The sequence below is a fragment of the Mus caroli genome, unplaced genomic scaffold (assembly GCF_978045245.1).
Source record: "Mus caroli unplaced genomic scaffold, Mus_caroli_1 scaffold_8, whole genome shotgun sequence".
Lineage (NCBI taxonomy): Eukaryota > Metazoa > Chordata > Mammalia > Rodentia > Muridae > Mus > Mus caroli.
Window position 1 is genome coordinate 80,232,842 of NW_028227263.1, and position 23,961 is coordinate 80,256,802.

The 23,961-nt window shown below is 43.0% G+C and overlaps 1 protein-coding gene across 5 annotated transcripts in view; it reads left to right on the forward strand.

Moving 5' to 3' along the window:
- The first annotated feature begins 181 nt into the window (after positions 1-181).
- The window catches only part of Asb7 (ankyrin repeat and SOCS box containing 7), a 45,774-nt gene continuing 21,994 nt past the window's right edge, over positions 182-23,961 (forward strand). For 2 of the 5 annotated variants that reach the window (XM_021168892.3, XM_021168894.3), the window contains exons 1-4: positions 182-693; positions 881-976; positions 7,955-8,072; positions 10,548-10,809. In XM_021168892.3, coding sequence (XP_021024551.1) covers positions 10,599-10,809 — 211 coding nt within the window. In that variant the 5' untranslated portion in view covers positions 182-693; positions 881-976; positions 7,955-8,072; positions 10,548-10,598. Of the gene's footprint in view, positions 694-880; positions 977-1,839; positions 1,915-7,954; positions 8,073-8,937; positions 9,062-10,547; positions 10,810-11,652; positions 11,742-23,961 lie in introns of those variants that run through there. The other 3 variants (XM_029479628.2, XM_029479629.2, XM_021168895.3) reach the window with 3 other exon arrangements.

Sequence of the window (23,961 nt, forward strand, 5' to 3'; positions counted from 1 at the left end):
AGCGACCAATCGGAGACAAGTCCCAGCCTCTATTAGCCCGCCTCCTCTAACTGTCGCGAATCCGCGGGCAGCTTTACGACAGCCAGGGGGTGGGGGCCTCTGGGTGAGGAGAAGGAAGCAACCAACCAACCAAGTCGCCCCCACCCCCTACCCCAACCCCCACCCACCGCGGATCTGGTTTACGGCTTGGAGCGCAGGCTCCAGTGCGGCAGCTGATTGGCTGTCGAAGGCTTGGTCCCATCCCAGTGACCCCAAAGTGCTGGAAGGAGGGGGCGGGGGTGGCCCAGTGCAAAGTGCATCCCGAAAGCCCCCTGTCGGGACACCCTGCTGCTGACACTTCGGACCTGGTACGACTTAGGGTCTCTCTGTCCCCAGACCTCTTGAGTCCCTCGGTAGCTGAAAGCCTCCGGCCCGGCGCGCGGCAGACCCTTGGTCTGAGCCCCTGGACCGGGACTGCCCCCCCCCCCAGCCGGCACTTCCTCCCAGCGCCCCTTCCCGGAGGCTGCTCCGAGGCCAAGATCGCCACCCCCAGCCGGATCGACTATCTGGATGCTCTCTGGGTTGGGGCCGTGAAGCACCCAGGAGGATCAGGAACACGGTGTCCGGCCCTGCCTGGGGTGTTTCTTCAATGGAGAAGTTGGTGAATGTGCAGGAGGCTGAAAGGAGAGAGAGGAGCTGCAACTGAGGACACAGGTAAAGTCAGTTTCTTCCTCCCTTGAGGGGAGGGGGCTGGCTGGGTGGCTGGGTGGGGGTTGGGGGAGAAGCCCTGCTCCAGCCTGCCTGCCCTTGCCACCCTCCAGCCTTTGCTAGGCTCCCCCATCCTCAGACCCCTCTCCTCGCCCCTGGATCACTGCACCACTGATCGGTTTCTGTTTTCCAGGGTTGAGCTTGCTGGAGGACACTCGCGAGTAGAAGGGGTCTGGCCACCCACCAGAGGAGCAATAAACAGTGCTTTGGACCAGCATCCTCTTGAAAGGTAAAGAGGCAGACCTCCCTTCCCCCATTGTTTACTCCTGGCCCCTACCTCATTAAGTAACGCTTTATTTCCAGGGTGGTTGCCTGGGAATGCAAGCTTTCTTAGATCCTAGTTTCCTAGCAAAACCAGAAGCACTGCCCATGCCTGGTCCTTAACACTCCAGTAACTTCTCTAGCCCAGAAACTGGGACCCGGTCAGAGCGTTTCCGTGTTTTGCATTATCTTTTGGTATACCGTGTCATGTACTCTGCTCGGAGGCTTGGAGACCTTTTTGTAGTTCCCCGCCTTCCATACTCTCATAGGAATTCTTCAATTCCATGTTAATTGCTTGTTAATTCTGAATGATTCTGCTTTTAATTAAACCACAGTTTACTGTTTTGCCCATGTACATTTTTTTTTTTTTTTCTCTATGCCTCCATCAGGAAAGCTTCAGGGTTACCTAACTGATAATGGCTTAGTAGCAGAAGGTGAACAGGAGGACTGAAACTTACAGGTTTTGAAGAAAATAATTGGATTTGGCTTTCCTGGAAAAAGTGAATGTGTGTAGCTTAAGAATGGGAACAGTATAAGAACTGTATAAGAGCACTATTAGACCCCGAAACAAAGTATATAGTTTACTATGGTGTTCTTTTGTGTTTGTGTGAGAAAAGTGGATGGAGACCCGGAGCTGTTATGAAGTGATACATAGTATTTGTTACATCTCTGGTGTTCTAGGTGAACTTCTAAAAATTTACAATGTATCTCCTTGACAATAGTGGCACAGTCAGGAATTTTGAAACAAAGTATTGTTTTGGTATGTTTAGCTATCTGCTGCTTGGTTTTGGCAGTGGTCATTCTTGTTTTCTCATTTTAAAACCCTTACAGAGAATTTACTAGATTGAAATATAAGCACCTAGGTCATGTGCTCAGATTTCTGCTGCCTCCGAAAATGCCCTAAAGGTAAGTTTAGAACATTACTATAAAGAGAGAATGTATACAAATAAACCATAGGGAGAGATTATACAAAGGACAACCTAGAGACTACCTAATGATTAACTATAATATTTGTTATCACGTATAAAAAGTGACTCATTTATTTTAATATCTCAAATGTTTTTTGAAATTTTCAGTACAAAGAAGTATTCAAAATGGTAGGCTTTTTATTCCTTTAGATTTTCCGTCTTATCTGCCAGTGTGTGTGTGTGTGTGTGTGCAAGCACACACACACACACACACACACACACAAATAATATGTTTTGATTCTACTGATATTTAAGACATAAGGATAATTTTAAGGGGCTCTGGTGGCTTGCACATTTTTAAGACTTGAAACTACACGCCAAAGAAAGTATGTCCTGAATAAAATTTAAAAATACTATATATCAGCTCTCTGTTCTCACTGTAATTGCTGTATCCTCCTCCTCTTCCTCCTCCTCCTCCTCCTTTTCTTCTTTTTAATTTCTGGTGCTTTGAGACAGGGCTTCTCTGTGTAGTTTTGGCTGTCCAGAAACTCCCTGTAGATCAGGATAGCCTTGAACTCAGGTGTGCCTGACTCTGCCTCCTGAGTGCTGGGATCAAAGGCTTGTACCTGACTGTAATTGCTGTTCTTTCCAGGCTGAGGAATGGGAATCCTGAGGCAGGAGGATGGAGAATTTAAAGCCAACCTGGGCCAGCTACAGAGTGAAACAGGGTTTTAAAGAACCAAATGAAAGAAAGAGAAAAAAAAAATTCACCAGTGACTGTACTATGGAGAAAATTTAGGGTAGTGTTCATATATATGTGTGTGTGTAAAAATTTAGGGTAGCATTCATATATATATGTGCGTGTGTGTGTGTATGTGTGTGTGTGTGTGTGTATGAATCAAGGCAGAGTCTCAAGTTGAGGGGTGGCTGCTATTAAAATACAGAGCTCAGGGCTGGAGAGGTGGCTCAGCGGTTAAATATGGATCAGCACTATGATACTTCAGAGTACTGTATAACTTAAAAAAAATGGTAATAATATATTTGGAGTGTATTTCAGAGATAAAATGCAGTATGTATTTTGTGCCTAGCCTTCTCAGTGGGATGGAGGGTATTTTTCTGCTTTAGAGTTAACCAGATTTGCTAGGGCTCCTGAGTGAGGGTTCTTTTCACCTGAGATGATAAATGAGGATCACTGGTCAGATTTGTAAAGACAGAACATTATCCTGGTTCCCAGCCAGGTCATTATTGCTGCTTAAGTCAGAGTACAAGGATTTGCTCAGCTGGCAGTGGGTTTCCTAAGATTGAGACAAGAGATGTATAAACACACACACACACACACACACACACACACACACACACACACACAGAGGGCTGTGGGAAGGTTGTAATAATTAGCATAATTGAGAATGTTTCGTCTAGATAGTTTAACATTTAACACTTTATTTAGTTTGGACATTCACTGAACAACATGACGAGCTCAATAGTTTCTATTTCTGTATCTGACAGTTAACTTAGTATTAATTCTGTTGTAAGTGACATGGGAGAATACTTACCTGATTATTTGGTAACCAAAAACAAATTCATATCACAAAGGGAGATTATTTGGGGTTACTCAGTGCTAGGTCTTTAGCATATTATGACCACTTCTGTCCTTTATGCCTAAAATGATGTGATTCACAGTTGATTCTGTTATACATTATATATAAGTAAAATATATAATGTCTTATTTTGTTTCTGTGGGTTTATGTGAGAGCACAGACTTGAGTATATATGTGCAGTCTTTAGGGTGTCAACATTTAGCCTTAGTGATACCATTCCGGAAGTGGGTAAATAAAGTCAGATTCAGTTTGTCTAGCTGAAACCTGACCTTCTGTCTTTTCATTTTCATCCCAGTGCACTCCCTTGGTGCAATGATCTTGCAAATTTCTGAGGCACTAGCCTGAGGCTGCTAACTTTGACTTGGCATGCCTGTGTTAATAGAACACTATTGACAACGCATTTCTAATACCTGTGGGTTTAAGCTTTGAGTTGGGTCTGCATAAATAATTCTAAACTTTCCTCAGTCAGTTCACCTCATCCACATTTTGTGAAAATCATTGGGTTTTCTTCTAGAATCTATGTGATTCATAGTTCTACTTGATAAGAAATCTTTGTGTCACGTAGAGGTCCAGTCATTTGGAGGAAATACAATATCCTTCTTTAGGGACATAATCACTATGGTATGTTGCGTGGTACTAAAATACTACCTGCCTTATTTTTGGTGTCAGGCTCTTGATAGTGTAAGTGGAGCCCAGCAGCAGGCCTGTTGGCCATGTCCTATACTGTGATTGGGCACAGTAGGTTTCCGTATATATATATTTTTTTCCCTTTCGAGACAGGGTTTCTCTGTGTAACCCTGGCTGTCCTGGAACTCACTTTGTAGACCAGGCTGGCTTCGAACTCAGAAATCCGCCTGCCTCTGCCTCCCAAGTGCTGGGATTAAAGGTGTGCGCCACCATGCCTGGCTCGTATATGGTTTTGGTCTGGGAGATGTGAGCCATCGGTGGATTTTTAGATTTTGTCTTCAGAGGCAGTATCTTCAAAGTTGCAATTTTCTTTTCCTATCCTGGACTGCTCTACAAATAAAGCCTTTGTTTCTTGTGAAGCCATTACCTTCTTTCTTGTTGGTTTGAGACCAGGAAACAGTTCTCATTTATATTTCTGCCAGAAAAATGCAGAATCAGGTAGCAGGCCTGCAATCTTAACACTTGGGAGGCTGAGGCAGGAAGATCCCTGGTTGCTGGTTAGCTTGCACTTCACCAAAGGTCTGGGATCTCAACTCAACAAAACTAAACAAGAACTACATGGAAGAAAGTAATACGAAAAGTCATTTATATCTAGTTTTGTGCTAAAGGAAATTGTAGCGATGTTAGACTTCAGGCTTGTTGAAGACTGTGTATTCTTGGGCAAATTTCAAGCATCCCTTGACTTATGGGTACCTTCTGCTTCAGTCTGTTATCTCAATGTAGATTTTCTCTTAACTGTATAATGGAAATCTGGGGCTTAACTGAATGGATTTTAGTTGAAAAGAAATTAGGCAGTACTATCCAATGTGGTCAACTGTATAAAAGCTCAGAGACCTAGTTATTATCTTTGACTTCAGTACAGTGGAGAAAATAATTTGGCAAGCTGTAAGCATAGTATTAGCATTAAGATCTAACACCACTTAAGAGAATGAGACAAAACTGTGAAATGAGTCCTTCTTATACCTCTAAAGTCTTCCATATGTGTTTATTAGTTACTTTTTTTTCTGACAAAAACCCAGAATGTAATTTCTCATGGGTCTGGTATCAGTAGTTGCTGGAGTCTCCAACCATCATTAATTTAAGAGAACCTCCTGTTGATTGTGTATTGTTTAAGAAATGTCTCCTTTGTCAAGAGTCCCGTTTTATAGGTGATTTCTGAGAGCCGTCAGTTTTGAACTTGCATTCCCTGCAGGAAGCTAGGCCTTTTTCATTCCCATCTGTGGCTTTTCCTGATTTTTTTTAAAAAATAGTTTCTTTGTTGCTGAGGTTGTATTTGTTCTCCAGGACCATGGTGCCTTTTTTTTTTTTTTTTTTTTTCTCTTTATTTTATATGTACCTGAGTAACACCAAGAGAAGATTCACTGCTGGTCTGATGCCTTGGACTTTGGGGCTACTTTAATCATCGCCTGTCTAATTGATAGTGGTGCAGACAGCAGAGGTGATGTGTACAGGTTCACACACATGTGTTTCCCCTATGATGCCATGGAGCACATGCATGCAAGGAGTGACTTTTTACTTTAAAAGATCTATAAGTCCTTGGTATTATCAGAAGAGGAAAAATTATCCTAAAATATCTTATATCCTTAAAAGTGTCATTTTAAGAGGCTGTCAGAGAAACGTCTTTCTCTTGTTAGAGGACCTAGTTCAGTTCTCAGCACTCCCAGGGTTACACACAACTGCTTGAAAGGTTCCAGAGGATCTGAAATCATCTTCTGGTCTCCTCTAGCACCAGGCATGCATGTGGTGGGCCTGCCTACATGTAGGCACGCAGATATAAACAAAAAGAAAATTCTTTTAAAAATTAAAAATACTTTTAAATGTCATTTTAAATGTACAGGACTGTATTTTAGGAAGCTGTGAGCTGTGCTGAGCACACATTAGGCACTTAGGGGCTGTCTCCTTGTCCCATTTAAGTCACTTACAGGGAATTGTGACATTATTACCTTTCTTACAGGGAGAAATAATTTGATCCTTTTATCTCTTAACACTCTGCCTTTTCCTTATATTAGTGAATACTATTTCATGCTTTCTCCATCTCCCACCCCTCACATCTCTGCCATGCCCAGCTGTCTCTGTGGAAGTGCTGATGGGCGTTTGGGAATCTGCAAGGAATCTTAAAGGCTTTGAAGCCACATTGGGACATTTTCTTAAAGGCTTGAAGTCACATTGGGACGTTGTCATGACCCTAGGGAGGCAGAAAATTCTGAAGACACACTTAGAAGTAAGGTGTTTGATTTTGGTTTTCATTTTTAGAAATTAAGTTTGTTTTTTGACAATTTCATACCCGTACATTTTCTGTTTAACTCTCATCGCCCACCCTGGTCCTGCCTGCTAGTTTCTTCCCCCACAATGATTTTAACCAGGATTGTCTGTGTGACCCCAGCCTGGCACCTGGTGGGCTTAGAGCTGGGTACCACACGATGCTGTTTACTCTTGACATGTAGATGCCATCGTGGTAAGAAGTGACTAGTGGTCTCTGATCCTTGAGAGCCGAGCTGTGAAGTCAGCTCCTTTCTTTGTCCCTGTGGCTGTGGCTTTCTTTGAGCACTTCCTTGCCTTCGGGCACTTAAGATGCTCCAGGTTCACACTGTAGACTTCCTCCTCAGTCTTAATTTCTGCAAGGATTCTTCTGTGGTATTTACACTTGGCTTTGAAGGAGTTGTTCTGACTATGTCTTCTCCATTTATTTGGAAATAATAGGCACAGTTTGCACTCAGACTTCAGCTCCATGTGCAGGCCAACATTTTTGCCTGTCTTAAAGGCTTCAGACAAGGAAAAATAAGACATGAAGAGCATAAAAGGCAGACAGGGATCATTCTAATGTCCCCTTGCACAGTCAGCAAGCCCCGCTGCCACTCTTCACCTGTGCAGCTCAGCTTGGCAGATGGCCTGTCCATTTCCTTGCCTGAACTTTTAAGTTCTAAAGGCTCAGCCCCCACCTCCAGAAAGGGGCTCTTCTGATAGGTTAATTGCTAGAAGATTTCCATGTAATATTGTAGGGGAGTCTCTTATGCCCTTACTCTGAATGGGATGTATATATCAGGGACTCAGGTGGAAAGAGGAAAGAGGTTTTTGTTTGTTTGTTCTTTTTTTTTTTTTTTTTTTAATTGTAGAGAGGAAAAGAGGTTGGGTTTTTATTGTTTTGTTCTTTAAGAATTCACGCAGAGAAGGTAGTAAAATCTCTGCCTAGTTAATGTTTTAACTGGCTTGTTGTGTGTATGAAAATGTTATTACTGGGTGCCTTTAAGACATGGGAAGAGGTACATTCAAAGGCATGAGCCCATTTACTTATCACGCTTTACACTTGGCCCTGGGCAGCTGCTGTATTGAATACACACACATTTTTTTTTCTTCTTCTTCTTTTGGTTCTCTTTAAAAAGAGCAGGTGACTGATGGTATCCTTAAAAAGTAAAGGAAGCAGGCCTGAAGAGACAGTCTCAGCAGAAAGAATAAGATTCTTAGCTTGTAACCAAATTCCAAATGTGAGATTTGTTATTTTCTTTATTTACTGTTTTTCAAGAAGCTGGGGGTGGGGGTAAAGGGCATAGAATGTCAAAAATAAATCATATTTGATTACATCTTGGAGATTGTTGTAAAGCAACAAGATCATTTTCTCCAAAGCCTTCTCTGAGTTCTCTCTGTTGACTTGTCATAAACTCCTGAAACATAAAGTCATCAGAAAGTAGACTGCAGTCAGCTGGGCTGCTCTGTTCTTTCAGGAAAGTCCCTTGATGTGCTTGGGTTTGTTCATAGGTGAAGAAGACTACTCCTCTGAGGCCGGCGCACACTGGGAGCCCTTCCCGCCATGCTGCATGCACGCCATGGTTATTAGACAAGCTGTCTACCGAGAGAAGAGACATTCTTCTGTAAGGTGAGATGACCCAGGGTCTGTAGCTCAGTAATAGTGTACGCAACTAGCAGGCTTCAGCTCTGGGTCCAGTCCCTAGCATGAATAGAATAGAGTTGCACAGAAATGAATGGGCAAAATAGTGATTTAAAGAATAAACTAATGTAGTGTGCACTGAAAGATAAAAACCTAAGTTTATTTTGACGTTTCAGTCTTTTTCCTATAGAAGAGACCTCTTTCAAGTACCAAGATAATTTCCTATTTAAACACACCCCGTGGGGCCTGGGCAGAGGCTTAGCGGGTAGACTGCTTCAGCACAGGCACGAAGATTGAGTTTAGAGACCCATCTGCTCATGGGAAAGCCAGGGATGGACTCTGCCCTGGGGTTCCTTTGGATGCACACTTGTAACCCCAGCACCAGATTGCAGAGACAAGGAAGATCATGAAGGCTAGATAGACAGCCAGTCTGGCAGAAGTGGTAAAGCCAAGGTTCAGTGAGGGACCCTCTCTAAAACGGTAAGGTGAGAGAGAGCTGCAGAGGACACCTCAGTGTATCTGAACATCACTTCAGAACTCACTCTGAGCCAACATGGTGATACATACCCGTGACCTCAACACTTGGGAGCTAGAGAAGCGAGGACCAAGAGCTTAAGGCCAGCCTGGGCTACGCAGCAAGTTGGGAGGCCAGGTAGAGCTAAATAAGACTGACTCAAAAAGAACAGTAAAATAGTAAAATAAAATAAAGTTTCAAAGGTGTTCTTCTAAAGATGGTGGTCTGAGTGCACAGGAAGGGGTTCCATTGACGTATGCTGATAAGTTTTGATATTGTCTCTCATAGCACTGAAACTAACATGAAACCCATTCTGAAAGGTATTTTTATGTCAGATTTCTAAGCCAAGATACTGAGTTTCAAGGAAGTAATTAAGTGAAGAATCAAGGAAACTTGCTTATTAAGAACAGATTATCAAGAAATTTCTCATTTCCCATTTTCTCTGAGGAAACAGCTATTTGAGGTAATAGCTTGATATTTTTACATTATATCACTGAGTGGAATTGCCGAGACTATAATGATGTCATTATTATATGGAAAAAAGCACACCAGATGTTTGTGTTCCTAGCCTGTTTGGGCTCCACCAAGCTGGGCTTACTTTTCTTGTGTGTAATAATGAGAAATTTTGCAAGAAGAATTATTGGTCACAAAATTATCCTGAGATGTCTAACCTACATATGAGAACAGAATGTCTTCAAAGGGCTTTAGCACATTTTTTTTCTTTCAAGAAAATTTACTTATAGAACTGGAGGTTACAAACCAGGAGATTAGTCTAATTGCTTCTTACAAAGCAGCGCAATTGGAATGTCTTCCTAAGATCTTGTCAGTCTGGGTTTCTGTGTTTATCTCAAATGCTTCAAAGCATGAAGACAGGCTTGTAGCCCCACATGAGAAGTAGCCGTTCGCCTTTGGGCTTTGCTATGTGCACGGACAAGCTCACTGTCTCCTGGGTTTGAGGACACACGTACGTCTCCATGACTACAGAGCGTGTGGCATCCTCAGCACCATTGTTCATTGAAGTAATTTCTTCATGTGGTTAATCAACAGGTGATTTATATATCTAGCATGCTACTTCAAGTATTTATGAAGTAAAACTTCTAGTACCGAAATTAGAAAAAAAAAGTTTTAAAAGAATATGACAGCAAAAGAGAAGACAAACATCATGATCAGATAGCCCAAGGTAGTAGGACAGAGCAAAAGAAACACACACACACTCACACACACACATACAAACTCACACACACACATACACACTCACACACACACACACACTCACACACACACTCACACACACTCATACACACTCACAGTCACACTCATACACACACACACACACACTCACATGTGTAAACACAATCTATTCTATCCACTTTCTTCGCTCAGCCTGCTACCCCTATGCTTTGTTGCCTTGCATTAAAAATAAGATGCTGATGTGGATTAGGTCAGAGAGTTGGCCTTTCAGTTCCTCCTCCAGGCTTTAGTGGGCTCTTTTCTGGTACTCCATATTTATTGACTCAGACTATGATAAAGTCCTAGAGCAGTTTGTGACTTCTGCCTCCGTAGTGACTAGGAAATAATATAAATCAGACTTCCCAAGACTGGTACTACTGCAACCCCTCTGCAGCAGCCATCTTAGCTTCCTGATGCCACCTCCCATTTTACCTAAAATACAGTTGTTATGATCAAACATAGTTTCAAGTTTTCAAAAGGTCACAGAAAAGATTTTTCTGTTGGGGGGGAGGGTTCTGCCTGGCTTTCTCTTTCAGTTAATATATAGCCTTAATGCAGCTATTGGAAGTCCAGGGCTGAGCAGATGCCTGTTGGCCAGTCTTGTTGAGCTGCTGTCTGTTACTGTCCTGACTTAGGAAGTGAAGAGCTGCGTGGTGGTCAGTGAGCACAGAGTGCAGAGCCACACATTCTAAACTGCATATGTTCTCCCTTCCCGAAAGGCTGCCTCCCGTGACCTAATGTCTGGTTGGTGAAAAGTAGAGTCCGCTAGGATGTTACACCACCACTGCCGGAGGAACCCTGAGCTTCAGGAAGAGTTGCAGATTCAGGCTGCAGTGGCAGCCGGGGATGTTCACACAGTACGAAAGATGTTGGAACAAGGCTATTCCCCAAATGGCCGAGATGCCAATGGCTGGACCTTGCTCCATTTCTCTGCAGCAAGAGGAAAGGAGAGGTGTGTTCGAGTGTTTCTGGAACACGGAGGTGAGTTCACTGGATGCAGGGAGAAAGCTGGGATGGCGTTTGTGGAAAATGCACTTGTGCACGTTTGCATGTGGATTTCAATGCTTCGCTTGCATTGCTGTCCAGTGTCTTATCTTCTCTTCACAAAGATATTTGTCAACAGAACACAGAGTGTTATTCCAAACCAGACTGTTGAGGGGGCTTTATTTACCCTGGCACATGTAATTTCTGCAGACAGTCAGGCCACCCCAGGTTACTTTAGCCAAGAGCCCTTATTGGGGCAGGTTACCACTTTGGTGTCGGAAGCAGAAGTGGTTGTGGTGTTCCCCATGGGAGTTGCCCAGGTTGTCCCCTTTGGAAATTGCTCAAACAGAGGAGCCTAGCACAGGTCCCTTTAAACATCTAGCCCCTTCCTATCTTTCATGCCTTCCTTAGCCTCTTGGATGGTTTCCCCTTCTTGTTGTTTTTTTGGATGTCCTGACTTTTCCAGAACTTACAGGGTGTCTACATATGCGAGAAGACTGCTTAGCTGAGATCTGATTCTGTAGACAGACTTGGCTGGTGACCGCATTTGCCATTTTATAGATCTGCTTCAGAAAGCTGGCCATTTCTATAAGATTTTGACACTAATCCTCTCAATTGACTCCTCTCGCCAGTGAATTTCAACTTCATTCTTTTCCGGAAGATATGGGGAGGGGGGTTGTGTGCATTCATGTGTGAGGGGTGTGTGTATGTGTGTGTGTGTGTGTGTGTGTGTGTGTGTATAAATAACGCTTCTGTGTACATTATATTAGGGTGTAGAACCCCTTGTCTGGGCCACTGTAGGCCTGGATTGCTCATCAGCAGTTATTTGTTTCATTCTAGGAGTATACTTTGTTAAAAGACTGGCCAGACTTGCTTGCCTTCTAAAGTACAGAAGATGATAGACGTTCCACAGCTCTCAGACAGGCCATGTGAGTTATGGGACTGTATGAATGCTAAGGCTGCCACCATAATCTGACCATGATAAGGCTAAATCCAAGCCTAAGGGTGTGTGTCAGTGGCCTAAAATGGGATGTATGTGTCCCAAGTCACTGCCTATGTACAGAGTCCAGACGGTCACTGGCCTATGCTCACTCATGGTGTTCTTCCATGTCATTTCACCTTTTAACTTAAAGACCTTGGCTCTGCAGTTAATGAGGGATGTAAGTGGAATGCCCATCATTTTACCTGGCAAATTAAGACTGAGATCACTAGGATTTGCTTATTTCGCCGAGTCCTGTTGCCGTCCAGTTCTGTCATCCTCTCTTGAAGAAGAATACACTCATATAGTTAATGCATGAGTATTATCTCCTTAAGACAGAGCGCATCTTCAGATATGTTTCAGGCAGACATCAAATCCCGCTGGACCTGCCCAGCTCTTGCCCAGCTCTTGCCTGCCACTACTCAGAAGGGTCTGTGTGTGTGAGGGAGTCTGGGTGCTTAGCCCTCTGACTACTTCTAGCACACGTGTCGAAAGCGTGCTCTACGTAGTTTTTAGTCTGCATATGACACAACTGCTCTACCACAGTTGTTTACTTCACTCAATTTTATGACACTTTTTTTTTTTTTGGGGGGGGGGGCTTGAATCTAAAGAGCTTTTATTTATTTATTTATTTATTTATTTATTTATTTATTTATTTTGGTTTTTCGAGACAGGGTTTCTCTGTGTAGCCCTGGCTGTCCTGGCACTCACTTTGTAGACCAGGCTGGCCTCCAACTCAGAAATCCGCCTCTTATGACACATTTTTGTCCTATCAGTTGTGGTGAGTGAGCAGACATAGAAAACATGTCACAGCTGTGGCTGTGCTCTAGTCAGACTTGTGTGTATACATCAGTGAGTGATAAGGGAGAGGAGGACAATCCATGGCAGAGCTGCACCACTCCCCCCACCCCTGGGATGATCGTTTCCAGGGCTGAAGGGGACTGTGTGCTAGAGTGTGTCTAACCCACATGAAGCCTAGGGTTCAAGCCTTTTCAAGCCTTAACACTTTTCAGAAAGGTGTACACACACACACACACACACACACACACACACACACGTGCATGTATGCACATGTGCTCAGCGAACTCTGCCATTCCTGAATCCACACTGCACAGTGCAATTTAGTGCATTTATAGAGTTACCCAACTACAGAAAGAAATCTCAGTGAGTTTTGTTACTAATATGTTCAGTCTTACCTACTGTTATCTTCAGTAGAGTAGTCACTCAAATAAATATACTACTATTTGGCTATTCTTTCAACTTTGTTCATCTTAGTGCTTTAGAAAGCGTAACATTTTCTCAGCAGACTTTTGAGAAGGTAGTGTATAATCTACCTGATTAAAACCCAGAGTCAGTGGTCTATTGACAGTGCCCGTAGGTGGCCACTAGCTGTTCTTCAGTACCAGACTCTGCTTCCAGAAACTAGCTTTTGTTGGCTTCTTCTGCAGCTGCCTACATGGTTTCCAGCCTCTTCCTTCTAGCCCACTCCTCTGTTTAATGTTACATTCCGTGTCTTGACTTGCGTCACGTAACAGCTTTGTCAAGATAATTCCTTATCAGGATGTAGTTAAGCCTCAGATTCCACTGTTTGGGTGCAATTGATTTGCACTTAGCTCAGTGTGGGGCATTTGAAATTGTTGGCATTTTTTTTTTGCTAGGGCCAGGGAGTGTCCTTGACTGGTCTTTTTTCTTTTTTTCATTTTTTTAAACTTTTGTCAGAGTTTCTCCCTTAATTCCTAGAAGTACTTGCCAAGTCAAACAGCATTTTATGGATGCTGACACATTTTCTTCCAAAGAGCCTGCAGTTGCTTCTTGTGGCCTCCTGGGACTGGGTGGGACAGTGCCCTCCCCCCACTTCTCTCAGCAGCATATTGCCAGGTGGCTGGCTCTTCCTTGTGTGATGTGCTTGCCCCTCCCAAGGTGACATATGAATATCAAACTGTAGCAAGACTGAGTTCGTCTTTCTTCTCCTCAATTGTAGGATTGTTCCGGTGCCCACCTTTGTTAGCTCCGGGTAGAAACCTTTCTCCTAGCTTGTATCATTTTCACGTTCCTATTGCTCTCACCATAAACTGGGCACATTCTATTTTGCTCCAGCCTTCTGGTTTGCGTGTGTTTGGTCTCAGTTAATAAGCACTTCATACTGCACGGTCATTATTTATCTGCATTTTCTTCTCCAGATTTTGTGGTACTTGGGTCACCAGTCTGCCCAGAATTGGTGTTTGTGTGTGAGAATACACAATGTCATTGCTCTTCCCCACAAAGGTTGCCTAACCTTCCCTTCTTTCCTCATGGCTGGGCATTGTTGGGTCACACACACAGCTTTTACCTTGTGCTTCCACTTCTGAGATCTCATTTAGTGCTCCAGGATCAGGGTAATGCTGTTTGTGTTGTTCTGTGAGAACGTTACCCAACTGAAAAGAGATTTGGAGAATGCACCTCTTCATCCCCCTCACGGCAGATTGGAAAACACATTTGAAAAGGTTAGGTAAGAAGGAAACTTGTAGCCTCTCACCCCTGCCATGGTCTCTCATGAGGCTTCAGTGCATAGTGCGTCCTCTACGTCATGTCCAGGCACACCTGTGAGTGGCCTGCAGTCTAGGAGTGCCGTGTGGGAATCTCCGGACCGTGCGTGCTACCTACCCACTTCTGTCCTCACCTGGGATGGGACCACAGCTTGAGCTTCTGGATTCTTCTTCTCCTGCTAGCTGGCTGTCTCTTCTCCTCTTCTTTTCACGGAGCCCCAGCCCACTCCTTAGGGAGGAAACCTCTATCCTCAACAAGTCTGGAGTGATCGTCTTCACATTGTATTGCCCGGTTTCCACCCAGTCCCCAAATAATGTGACATTTCTAAGCAGAAATGGAAATTAAATCCAGCAGGGACTTCTTAGTTCTCTGCACAGAATATCCTCAGTCCGTCATGGACTCAGCCTAGCAGTGGGCCTCTGAGCCCTGCAGCCCCACTCTATGCAGCGCTACCATCTTGGTTGGGCTCTCCGAGCTTAGAGGTTTAGCCACAGAGGCCATCGTAAGCTCCCTCCTCCTTGGTTCACTCTGCCTTGCACAGGCTTGCTTCCCTTTTAAGTCTTTAGCACTTTCTCAGAGACACCACCTGCCTCAGTAAGACCAGGTCAGGTGAGAACTTTATTTTTGTCCCTGTTAGATGCTGAGCCCTGTATGATGGATGCTCTCTCCCCTGTGTAATATTGCTCCCTGGACCTTATTGCAGCACCAATCATAAGCATGGTGAAGGATCCTAGCGTCCTGTTGAGCATCTGTAGTTCTTCTTCACATGAAATTCCCTGAAGGAAGAACCACATCCACGTTTGCTCCCAGTGAGCAAGAGAACAAACCCCAGTGACACGATAGTTTCTTGACCTCATGAGACAAGACTCAGTGCTCCTTTAAAAAAAAAAAAAAATTAAAAAGTTGGGTTAGGATTAGACCTAAATTCATGATAGCTTCTTTTCCAAATCATCAAATAGGGGAGCTAAGGGAAAGAATTAGAAGAAAGGGCTTCGTTCACTTTGCACTCTGTACTCCTTCTATGTAAATGTCAGGACTCCAAGGTATATAAGGTGGCCATTGGGTTCCTGATAAAGCACTCACTCATATTCAGGAAATGCTGCCAAGCCGTAATGTATGCCAGGCCCTGCTTTCAGTGCAGCTGCAGGTAGTGAAGGACTCCAGCAGGTGGCTGGGTCAACTGCAACATTTCCTGATAACTGAGAGTGTACCTTGCTTCACAGCTCTTAAGAGGGTGACATTTCATTTTCCCCTTGGAAAACAAGCCATAGAAGCAAATGTAATTCAAATACCCCAAGTCTTTAACTGTGATGAGCATGGACCTGGGCTCCAATCCATCTACCAAACTCTGATTCTCTGTATATTGCCTAGAAAAGAAGAACGGTATTCCCAAGAGAGCCAGGTGCTCTGCACAGCAAGGCCTCCTTTGTGTGTGAGGTGTGGTGAGTGTGTCCAAATCTCCCCAGAGTGCAGGACTGGAGTAGAGTTCTTGAAAGTTGTGAAGCAGGAAGGAGCTGGAAACATGGTGTGGGATAGTCTACTTGTGTGGGACGCTAGCACTGGGACTGGAACAGTTGAGTATGATTGAGCTTGCCCAGCGGTATGTTCTAGGGATGTTGGGGCTTGGTGGGGAAGACAGAAAAGAGCAGACTGGGCTGTAGGACGTTCTCTGGTTACAGAGATCATCAGAAGGGCCCAAGATACAAGGCTGTACTTCGAGAAAAAGCAAAAGCAACTAAAGCTTTAGGTCTGATAGCAAGGGAGAACTTATCACTGTATGAAATGGCACAGCTATGCCAGGGAGCAGGCAAAAGGGGGGTATCCAGGTGGCATATAAGAAAGAAGATGTCGAAACCTAAGACACCGACACAACCAGAAATTGTTTATTTAAATATTCATACATGAAAAGACATAGTTAAAAGAAAATACAGTTTTATCTATCAGATCCACATAGCCATGCAGCAATACCAACCAACAGTGATGACACAGCTAGTAAACTCAGGACCAAGATGTTCACGTGCATGACAGAGAGTCAAGGGAGTGATGTCACTCTGGGAGGAAACCTGCTAGACCCCCGAGAGGGAATCCAAGTTTGCTTAAAATAACAAAACTTGTATAACACACAAGCGGGGGTAGGGTGAGACCCACTGGCTAGTTTAACTAAGCCTGTGCTATGTGTAGTATGTGAGGCTGTTGCATTTCAATGAAAGGAGACAGATTTCATCCTTAGTTTTAAGAACTGGCCATGGCTTAAGGCTTAGTAGTCACAGGTGCAGAGTGTCACCTCATGGGTAAGTGACATTGTGTTCAATTATTTTGACTGCTTCAAAATAATGAAAACTTGGGGTTTTCAAAAGTGTAAAAACTTGAAAATTTTAACACAAATGGCTGTATATTATCATACCAGTGAACAGATCCTGGTAGTTGGGCCAGTGAGGTTGCTCAGCAGTGAAGGCCCTTGCCGTGTTTATCCTTCAGATCTGTGTAAGGATCTGTGGGAGGGGAGAAGTAGCTCACAGAGTTGTCCTCTCACCCTGTGTGGTGGGGATGTGTACATGGCCACACTAACAATCAGTCCAAAATTGTGGCACTCTGTCAGATATTAGGAGGGAACTCATGGATTAAGAGTGTCTTGAAAAGGCAGATGTTATAAGAAACCCTTTATCACACTTTTCATATCCTATTGAATGTTTCTACAAGTTACAAGACTGTGTTGCACATTTCAGAAAGTACGATGAAGAAACTGTCATTGTGCGTTTGCTCATCCTTAGGTACAGTGAGTTTGTGAGCTGATGTGGAGGCCTTGGACTGAAGTAATAGAAGTTAAGTATCTAGAGGACACTGCCAGGCCCCCGTGATAGACACATGGAAATAAGTGAGAGAGGAGTCATATTCTAAGACACCCAGGGTGCATTGGGAAGAGCTGTGTGTAGCTGTAGAAGTGAAAGGTTTTCAAACAGTCCCGGTGTAGTTAAAATACACATGTGATTGGATTAGCAGGGACAGTTATGTTATGGAAAGCAGCTTGGTAGTGTGTGTTAAGCCCTCAAAAGTGGGAGATGGTTTTGCCCAGTAGACCTTTTAGTTTAAACTTGATTGTCTAATGACTAACTTTTATTAGTTTATTCCATGGATAGAGTTTTAAAAGCAGGAAATATTTTCTACATAAAAATGCTATACCTCTCTTCCACTTTGTGTGTGTGTGTTGTGTGTGTGTGTGTGTGTGTGTTGTGTGTATGTGTGTGTGTTGTTTGTTTTCCTTCTTTTGCTCATTTCATTATTGGCAATGGCATAAAACAAGATGTTTGAAACTATTATTTGTCTTTAGAGAGAGAGGTAGAGAATGTGTGTGTGTGTCCATCTGTGTGTGTTTGTGTGTCTGACAGCACAGCACATGGGAAGGAATTTATATTAAAATAGTTTTTAAGCTATTAGAATTGAAGCCAGAGTGACAGTAGGGATGAAAACACAAACCAAACCAAACCCCAGAATCTCTCCACCCAGCCATATCCTTCTCCAGAGTCTAGGCTGGAAAGTCTCCCTGACCTTCCCATCATGCCACCTTCCCATCGTGCCACTGTCCCATCATGCCACCTTCCATCGTGCCACCGTCCCATCATCCCACCTTCCCATCATGCCACCTTCCCATTCATGCCATCATGTCCCCAACCATCAGATCTAGCTTGTGTCCTTCATCTACTGCCACAGCCTACTCTGGCTATCCTTGTCTGTGCCATAAGCAATCGCTAGTCATCTGCCAGGACTTACCTAACCACCAGCACACAGGCCACTTCCACACCATGTCTAACCTCTTCACCCAGCCAGATCTACCCCCACACTCCAGGAGGTCCATCCTGAACACCACCTCAGTCCCTTCTGTTCTCTACTTTTCACCCAAGGCTCTAGGCCCAGCCTGCCTGTTCATCTTCTCTTCTTCCCCAGCTTGTCCTATCAAACTTAGAACTCTATATGCCAAGACTCATCTCAAAAATACCAACAATGAAAAGCCAAGCCAGTATTTTCTCTCCTAAACCCAACAGTCCAATGGAAATGTTTGGCAATAACAACACCAGGACCCAGAATTTAAGAGTTTTACACTTTGTCAGAGAATTCAAGGATTTTAAGAAGCCATAAACAACGCAGTGAAATTGAGGAGAAAAGAAAAAAAACAGCTTAAGGAAAATATATCTGAGTGATGCCCAAAGAAACCACCACAGAAGGCTGATGGGATGACCAGTGCAACCCAGGGCTTGAGAACAGACTTCACTAAGGAAACAGAGACTGCACACTCGGAGGATGTCAGATGAATCAAGCAGAGGTCACCATATCATGACGAGCAAAACCCAGAAAAGCAACCTACAGGAAATGTGGGACACCATGAAAAACCCAAGCCTTTGAAATATAGGCCTAGATGAGGGAGAAAAACCTTCAACAAGATCATAAAAGAAAACGTCCCCAAACTAAGGAAAAGACACAGCCATACCAATACAAGAAGCAAACAGAAGACCAAATAGACAAGACCAGAGAAGAAAATCCCCACAGCTTATCATAGTTAAAACACCAACTAAGCATACATAACAGAGAAAGTGTACTGAAAGCTTCAAGAGGAAATTCAAGTCACGTATAAAGGAAAACTCAAAATAACAGCTGATCCTCAATGGAAACTTCAAAAGCCCAAAGATCCTGGAGAACACAATACAAGGCCTTCAAGACTATGTCTGCCAGCCTAGACTGATAGACAGCAGATACCCACCGTAAATGAGGGAGGAAGACAAACTTTATACACTATAAAAATTTATATCCAACAAGCCAAACCTAAAGAAAAATAGGAAACTATTAAGATGGACGAGAGGAATGAACATAGTGAAGAAATGCAATGCCATCATTGTGCAGTACAAAACCCACAAGCTACCACTGAGAACAGAATGCCAAAAGTAATAACACCATGGCCACAATTAACAGGCATTTTAATAATAGCTTTAAATATGAATGGCCTCAAGTCTCCAATCAAAAGACACAGGCTTACTAAATGCATCAAAAAACAAACCCATCAATTTACTCTCTACAAAACCCACATCTTAGCTTTGAAGAGAAGCATCACCTTATAGTAAGAGGATGGACAAAAGGACTCTGGTCAGGTAAGACCAGGAGGCAAATGGAGTGTTATCCTAATAACAAAATAGACTTCAGACTAAAACAGGTCAGAAGAGATAAAGAGGGATGCTTCATTCTAACCAAGACGACAGTATTATCCTAAACATACATGCATCGAACTCTAGTGCACCCAGTTTCATTTTTTTAAAATATACTACTAGATTTAAAGACAAACATTTAAAAATTAGCATGAACCCACTACTTGTAAGTGATTTTAATGTCATTTCTTCAATAAGTGGGAAGGTTATCTGAACCAAAAATAAGCAGAAACATCAGAGTTTATTGACATACATCAAAAGAGCTTAGCAGATACCCACAGGGCATTCCACCTAAACACCAAAGAGTGCACATTTTACTCAGCAACACATGGAAACTTCCCTAAAATAGACCCCATCCTGGAACACAAAACAAATCTTTACAAATTCAAAAAGATTGAAATAGCTCCTTGTATTTCATCTGATGGCATTACAATAAGACTTGAAGTTGACAGCAAGCAAATCTCTTGTAAATGTACACACTCATCGATGTTAAACCACTTACTACTGAATGATGGTCGTGCCAAAGAAGAGATCAAGAAGAACAGTTAAAAAGTATCTGGAACTGCATGAAAGCACAGCACAGCCACACTCAGGCACATTCCAAGTAGTCCTCTGAGGGAAGTGTATACGTCTGTAAAGCTGCCCTCCAAGGGAAGTGCCCACATCAAAATAGTCTCAGCCCAAGGAAATGATTAATCCAACTCAATTTGGGGAAACAATAATTACCAAATCCAAACCCAGTTAATGGTAAGAAATAATAATTCATGCAAGAGAAATAGCCACCTTATGTAAGAGTTGATTCCTAGAGAAGATAAGTGAGATTAACAGACCCTTGGCCCAGCTAACCTATATCAACAGAATCAGAAATGAACAGGGAGACAGTATAACATATATGAAAAGAGATTTAAAATATTACCAGAGAATATTTTTAAAAACCTGTATTCCATAAGTTGGAAAATCTATAAGAAATGGATGGATTTCTAGATTCAACCAAACCACCAAAATTAGACCAAGAAGACAAAGCAGTAACAAACGAGGGGATTGAAATGCAAGAGAACGCCTTCCAGCTTTAAAAAGAAAATAAATCTGGAGCCAAATGGATTTATAGCAGAATTCTGGCAGACATTCAAAGGTCTACAGCCAATCCTTTTTAAACTATTTAAAATAATAGAAAGAAGGGGCACTCCAAATGCCAGAATCATTCTAACACCAAAACCAGGTAAAGATGCACCAAACACAACTAGAGACCCATGTCCTTGATGAGCATAGACTCAATAAAACTCAATAACGTCCTTGAAAACAGTACAGAGACATCCAGGCTGGCTTTATCCTGAAATGCAGGAAGGCTCGTCATAAGCCAGGTTAATAAGTATAATAAACTACATAAAACAGACTTAAAGACAATTCACATGAGCATTTCAATAGACACAGAAATGCCTTTGACAAAATCTAACATGCTTTTTTGATTAAAGCTCTAGAGGATTCTGGGATAGAGGGAACACTGCTTAACATAATATATCTATATATGAGAAATCCAGAGAAAACCAGCATCCTAAGTTGAGAAAAGCTTGAAGCAATCCCATTGAAGGCGGGAATGAGACATGGAGGCCCCCTGCCCTCACTCATATTCAGCATCATGCTTTAAGTACTAGCTGGAGCAGAGAGGCAAGCAAAGGGAGTTACAGGGATACAAGGAGGGGAGAAAGTCAAACCATCCCTATTTGCATTTGACATGATCATGGACACACAAGTCTCAAAGAAAATAAAATATCCAAGGAAGCGAAGGACCTCTAACATTGAAAACTTTACAGCTCTAAAGAGATTGACTGGAAAATGAAAGTTATTCCGTGCTCATGGGTTAGTAAAATTAATATTGTGATTCAGATGGAAGCGATCCCTATCAAAACACCCATTTCATTTTTCACAGAAAGTGAAAATACTGCCTTAAACTTCATATGGAACCACAGTTCCAAAACAATCCTGGGGGAAAGCAAGTACAAGTGATTGCTGTGCCAGGCCGTAAGACTATGTTACAGAGCTACAGTAATAACAGCATGGCACTAGCACAAAAGTAGACATGTAGACCAATGGAACAAAATCATACCTTCAGCCATTTAATATTTGAAAAAAATGTCAAAACATAAACTGGAGAAAAAATCTTGAACAATTGGTTTTGGAGAAACTGGATGTCCACATGCAGAAGAATTCAGTTAGACCTGCAACAAATAAAACTCCCAGTGGCACAAAGACCCTGCCACTGAATGAAAACAGGCCATACCCTGCGTGGTAGAGGGGTGGGAAAGGGTTTTCTGAATAGGAGTCCATTTCCCAAGGATGAAGGCCAATATTGGCACGCAGTTTTATAAAGCGAAAACGTTCTGCACAGCTAAAGAAACAATCAGCTGTCCAGGTGGCGCTGGTGCATGTCTTCAACCCAACACTCGGCGGGTAGAGGCAGGTGGATCTCTGTGAGTTTGAGGCCAGCTCCATCTACAGAACCAGTTCTAGCACAGCCAGGCCTAACTGACAGACCCTGTCTTGAAAAACCAAAATGAAGAGGTGAACAGGAAACCTGCAGAATGGAAAAGAATCTTTGCCAGCTACACATCTGACAGAGGATTACTACCCAGAATATACAAAGAATTCACACACACACACACAAAAAAAAAATCAAATGGCTTATTTTAAAATGTGCCCGAGGCTAGAACAGAGAATTCTCAAAGGAAGAAACAAAAATAACTAAGAAATATCTCCAAAAATGTTCACCGCCCCTAGCAATTAGGGAAATGTCCAAATGACATTGAGGGTTCATCTTACCCCAGTCAGAGTGGCAAAAATCAACAGAACAATAGACAGCAGATGCTGGAGGGGACACAGGGGAAACAGTCCCCATTTACCACTTTGCAAACTGGGGCAGCGATTATGGGAATCAGTGTGGAGAATTCTTACAAGCTAGAAGGAAATCTACCTTACGACCTAGCCATTCCATTCCTTGGTGTATGCCCTAAAAACGTGACTGTATTTAGAGGGACTTGTGCAGTCAAGCTCATTACTGCTTTATTCACAAAGATAGGAAGTGCAAACAGACTAAGTCGTCTTCAGCCCATGAATGGAGAATGGCGTATGGTAGTAGATATACCCTACCTAACGTCATTCGTATGCAAAGAAAGTTGCAGCCGTGAACATTGCAAGTAAATGAAACTAACTATAAAACATCATTTTGAGTGAGGTAGCCCAGACTCAGACAGGGAAATGTTACATGTTCTCTCTCATTGGAGGCTCCTCCCTCTAACTCTTCATATATGCATATGTATCCTGCAATAAATGCAGAAACCAAGAAAGTAAGAGGGGACCATTCCTGGGGAGTTGGGGTGGATGAGAATTAGGGGAATAGCAGGGTACAATGATTTAAATAGGGAAAGGTGGGGCTCTAATTAGGAGCAGGTACAAATGATTTGCATATTGAGGGAGACTGTAATTAGGAGCAGGGTACAAATGGTTTAAGTAGGGAAAGGGGCTGTAATTAGGAAGAAGAGGGAATAAGGAGAGAGGAAGTTACAAGGACAGATGTCTGTAAAAGTCATAATGAAACATGCTACTAACTATCTAAAACAATAATATATACAGATAGATATATATACAGATATATATGTATGTATTAATGTTCATAGATATTTTGAATGCAGTTCTCTCTTCTGAGCTGACAGTACTGCTTCCAAGAGCTAATCTACAAAATTCCTGATACCAGGCATGAGAAATGTCTCGAGTCGATTTTCAGGGTTGTCCAGAAGACTCCCCAAACATCATAAGCTGTTGCTCTTACTCTTGGTTGCTCCTCAGAGGTAGAAGGTAAGTCTTACTGCTGAAGACACCAGGACCCAGAAGCCCTGATCTGGAACTTAGCCACAAACCTCCTCCTCCCTGAGAACTAGCTCTCGTGGTATAAGGTGTCATTCAAGCCTCTAAAGAAAGGAAGCACCCAGCAGTCCTACCCAGCTCTGATGCCTGTGAACCACATTGCCCAGCATGGCTTGATAACCCTCAGGTGCACTAGTGGCAGGCACACCTTGGTGGTAACCAACAGCTCTCTAATTGGGCTTAAAGGCCACTCAACAGGAGGGTACTGGAAACCTAGCAACTAGCCCTAGTGAAGGTATGGATCTCAGAGGAGAACCTATAACTGCCACTTTCCTAGACCAGCGCAGTCCTTGACTACGTTCAAGCACTTGTTCTCATACCTGCAGATAAGTATACGTATGGTCCTCCCTCACCCTCATCAAGGAAACCTCCCTTTGCAACAGACAGGTTGTAGGCCCCACTCCCAGTGCATACATCTCCAGGATGACTTCCCCATCCATGGTTCAGTAAGTCTCGAGGAAGAGCAGCTGAAAAGATTGTAAAAGTCAAAGGATCAGGAGTTTGCTGTAAGACTGTGTCTCCTACTATTATCAG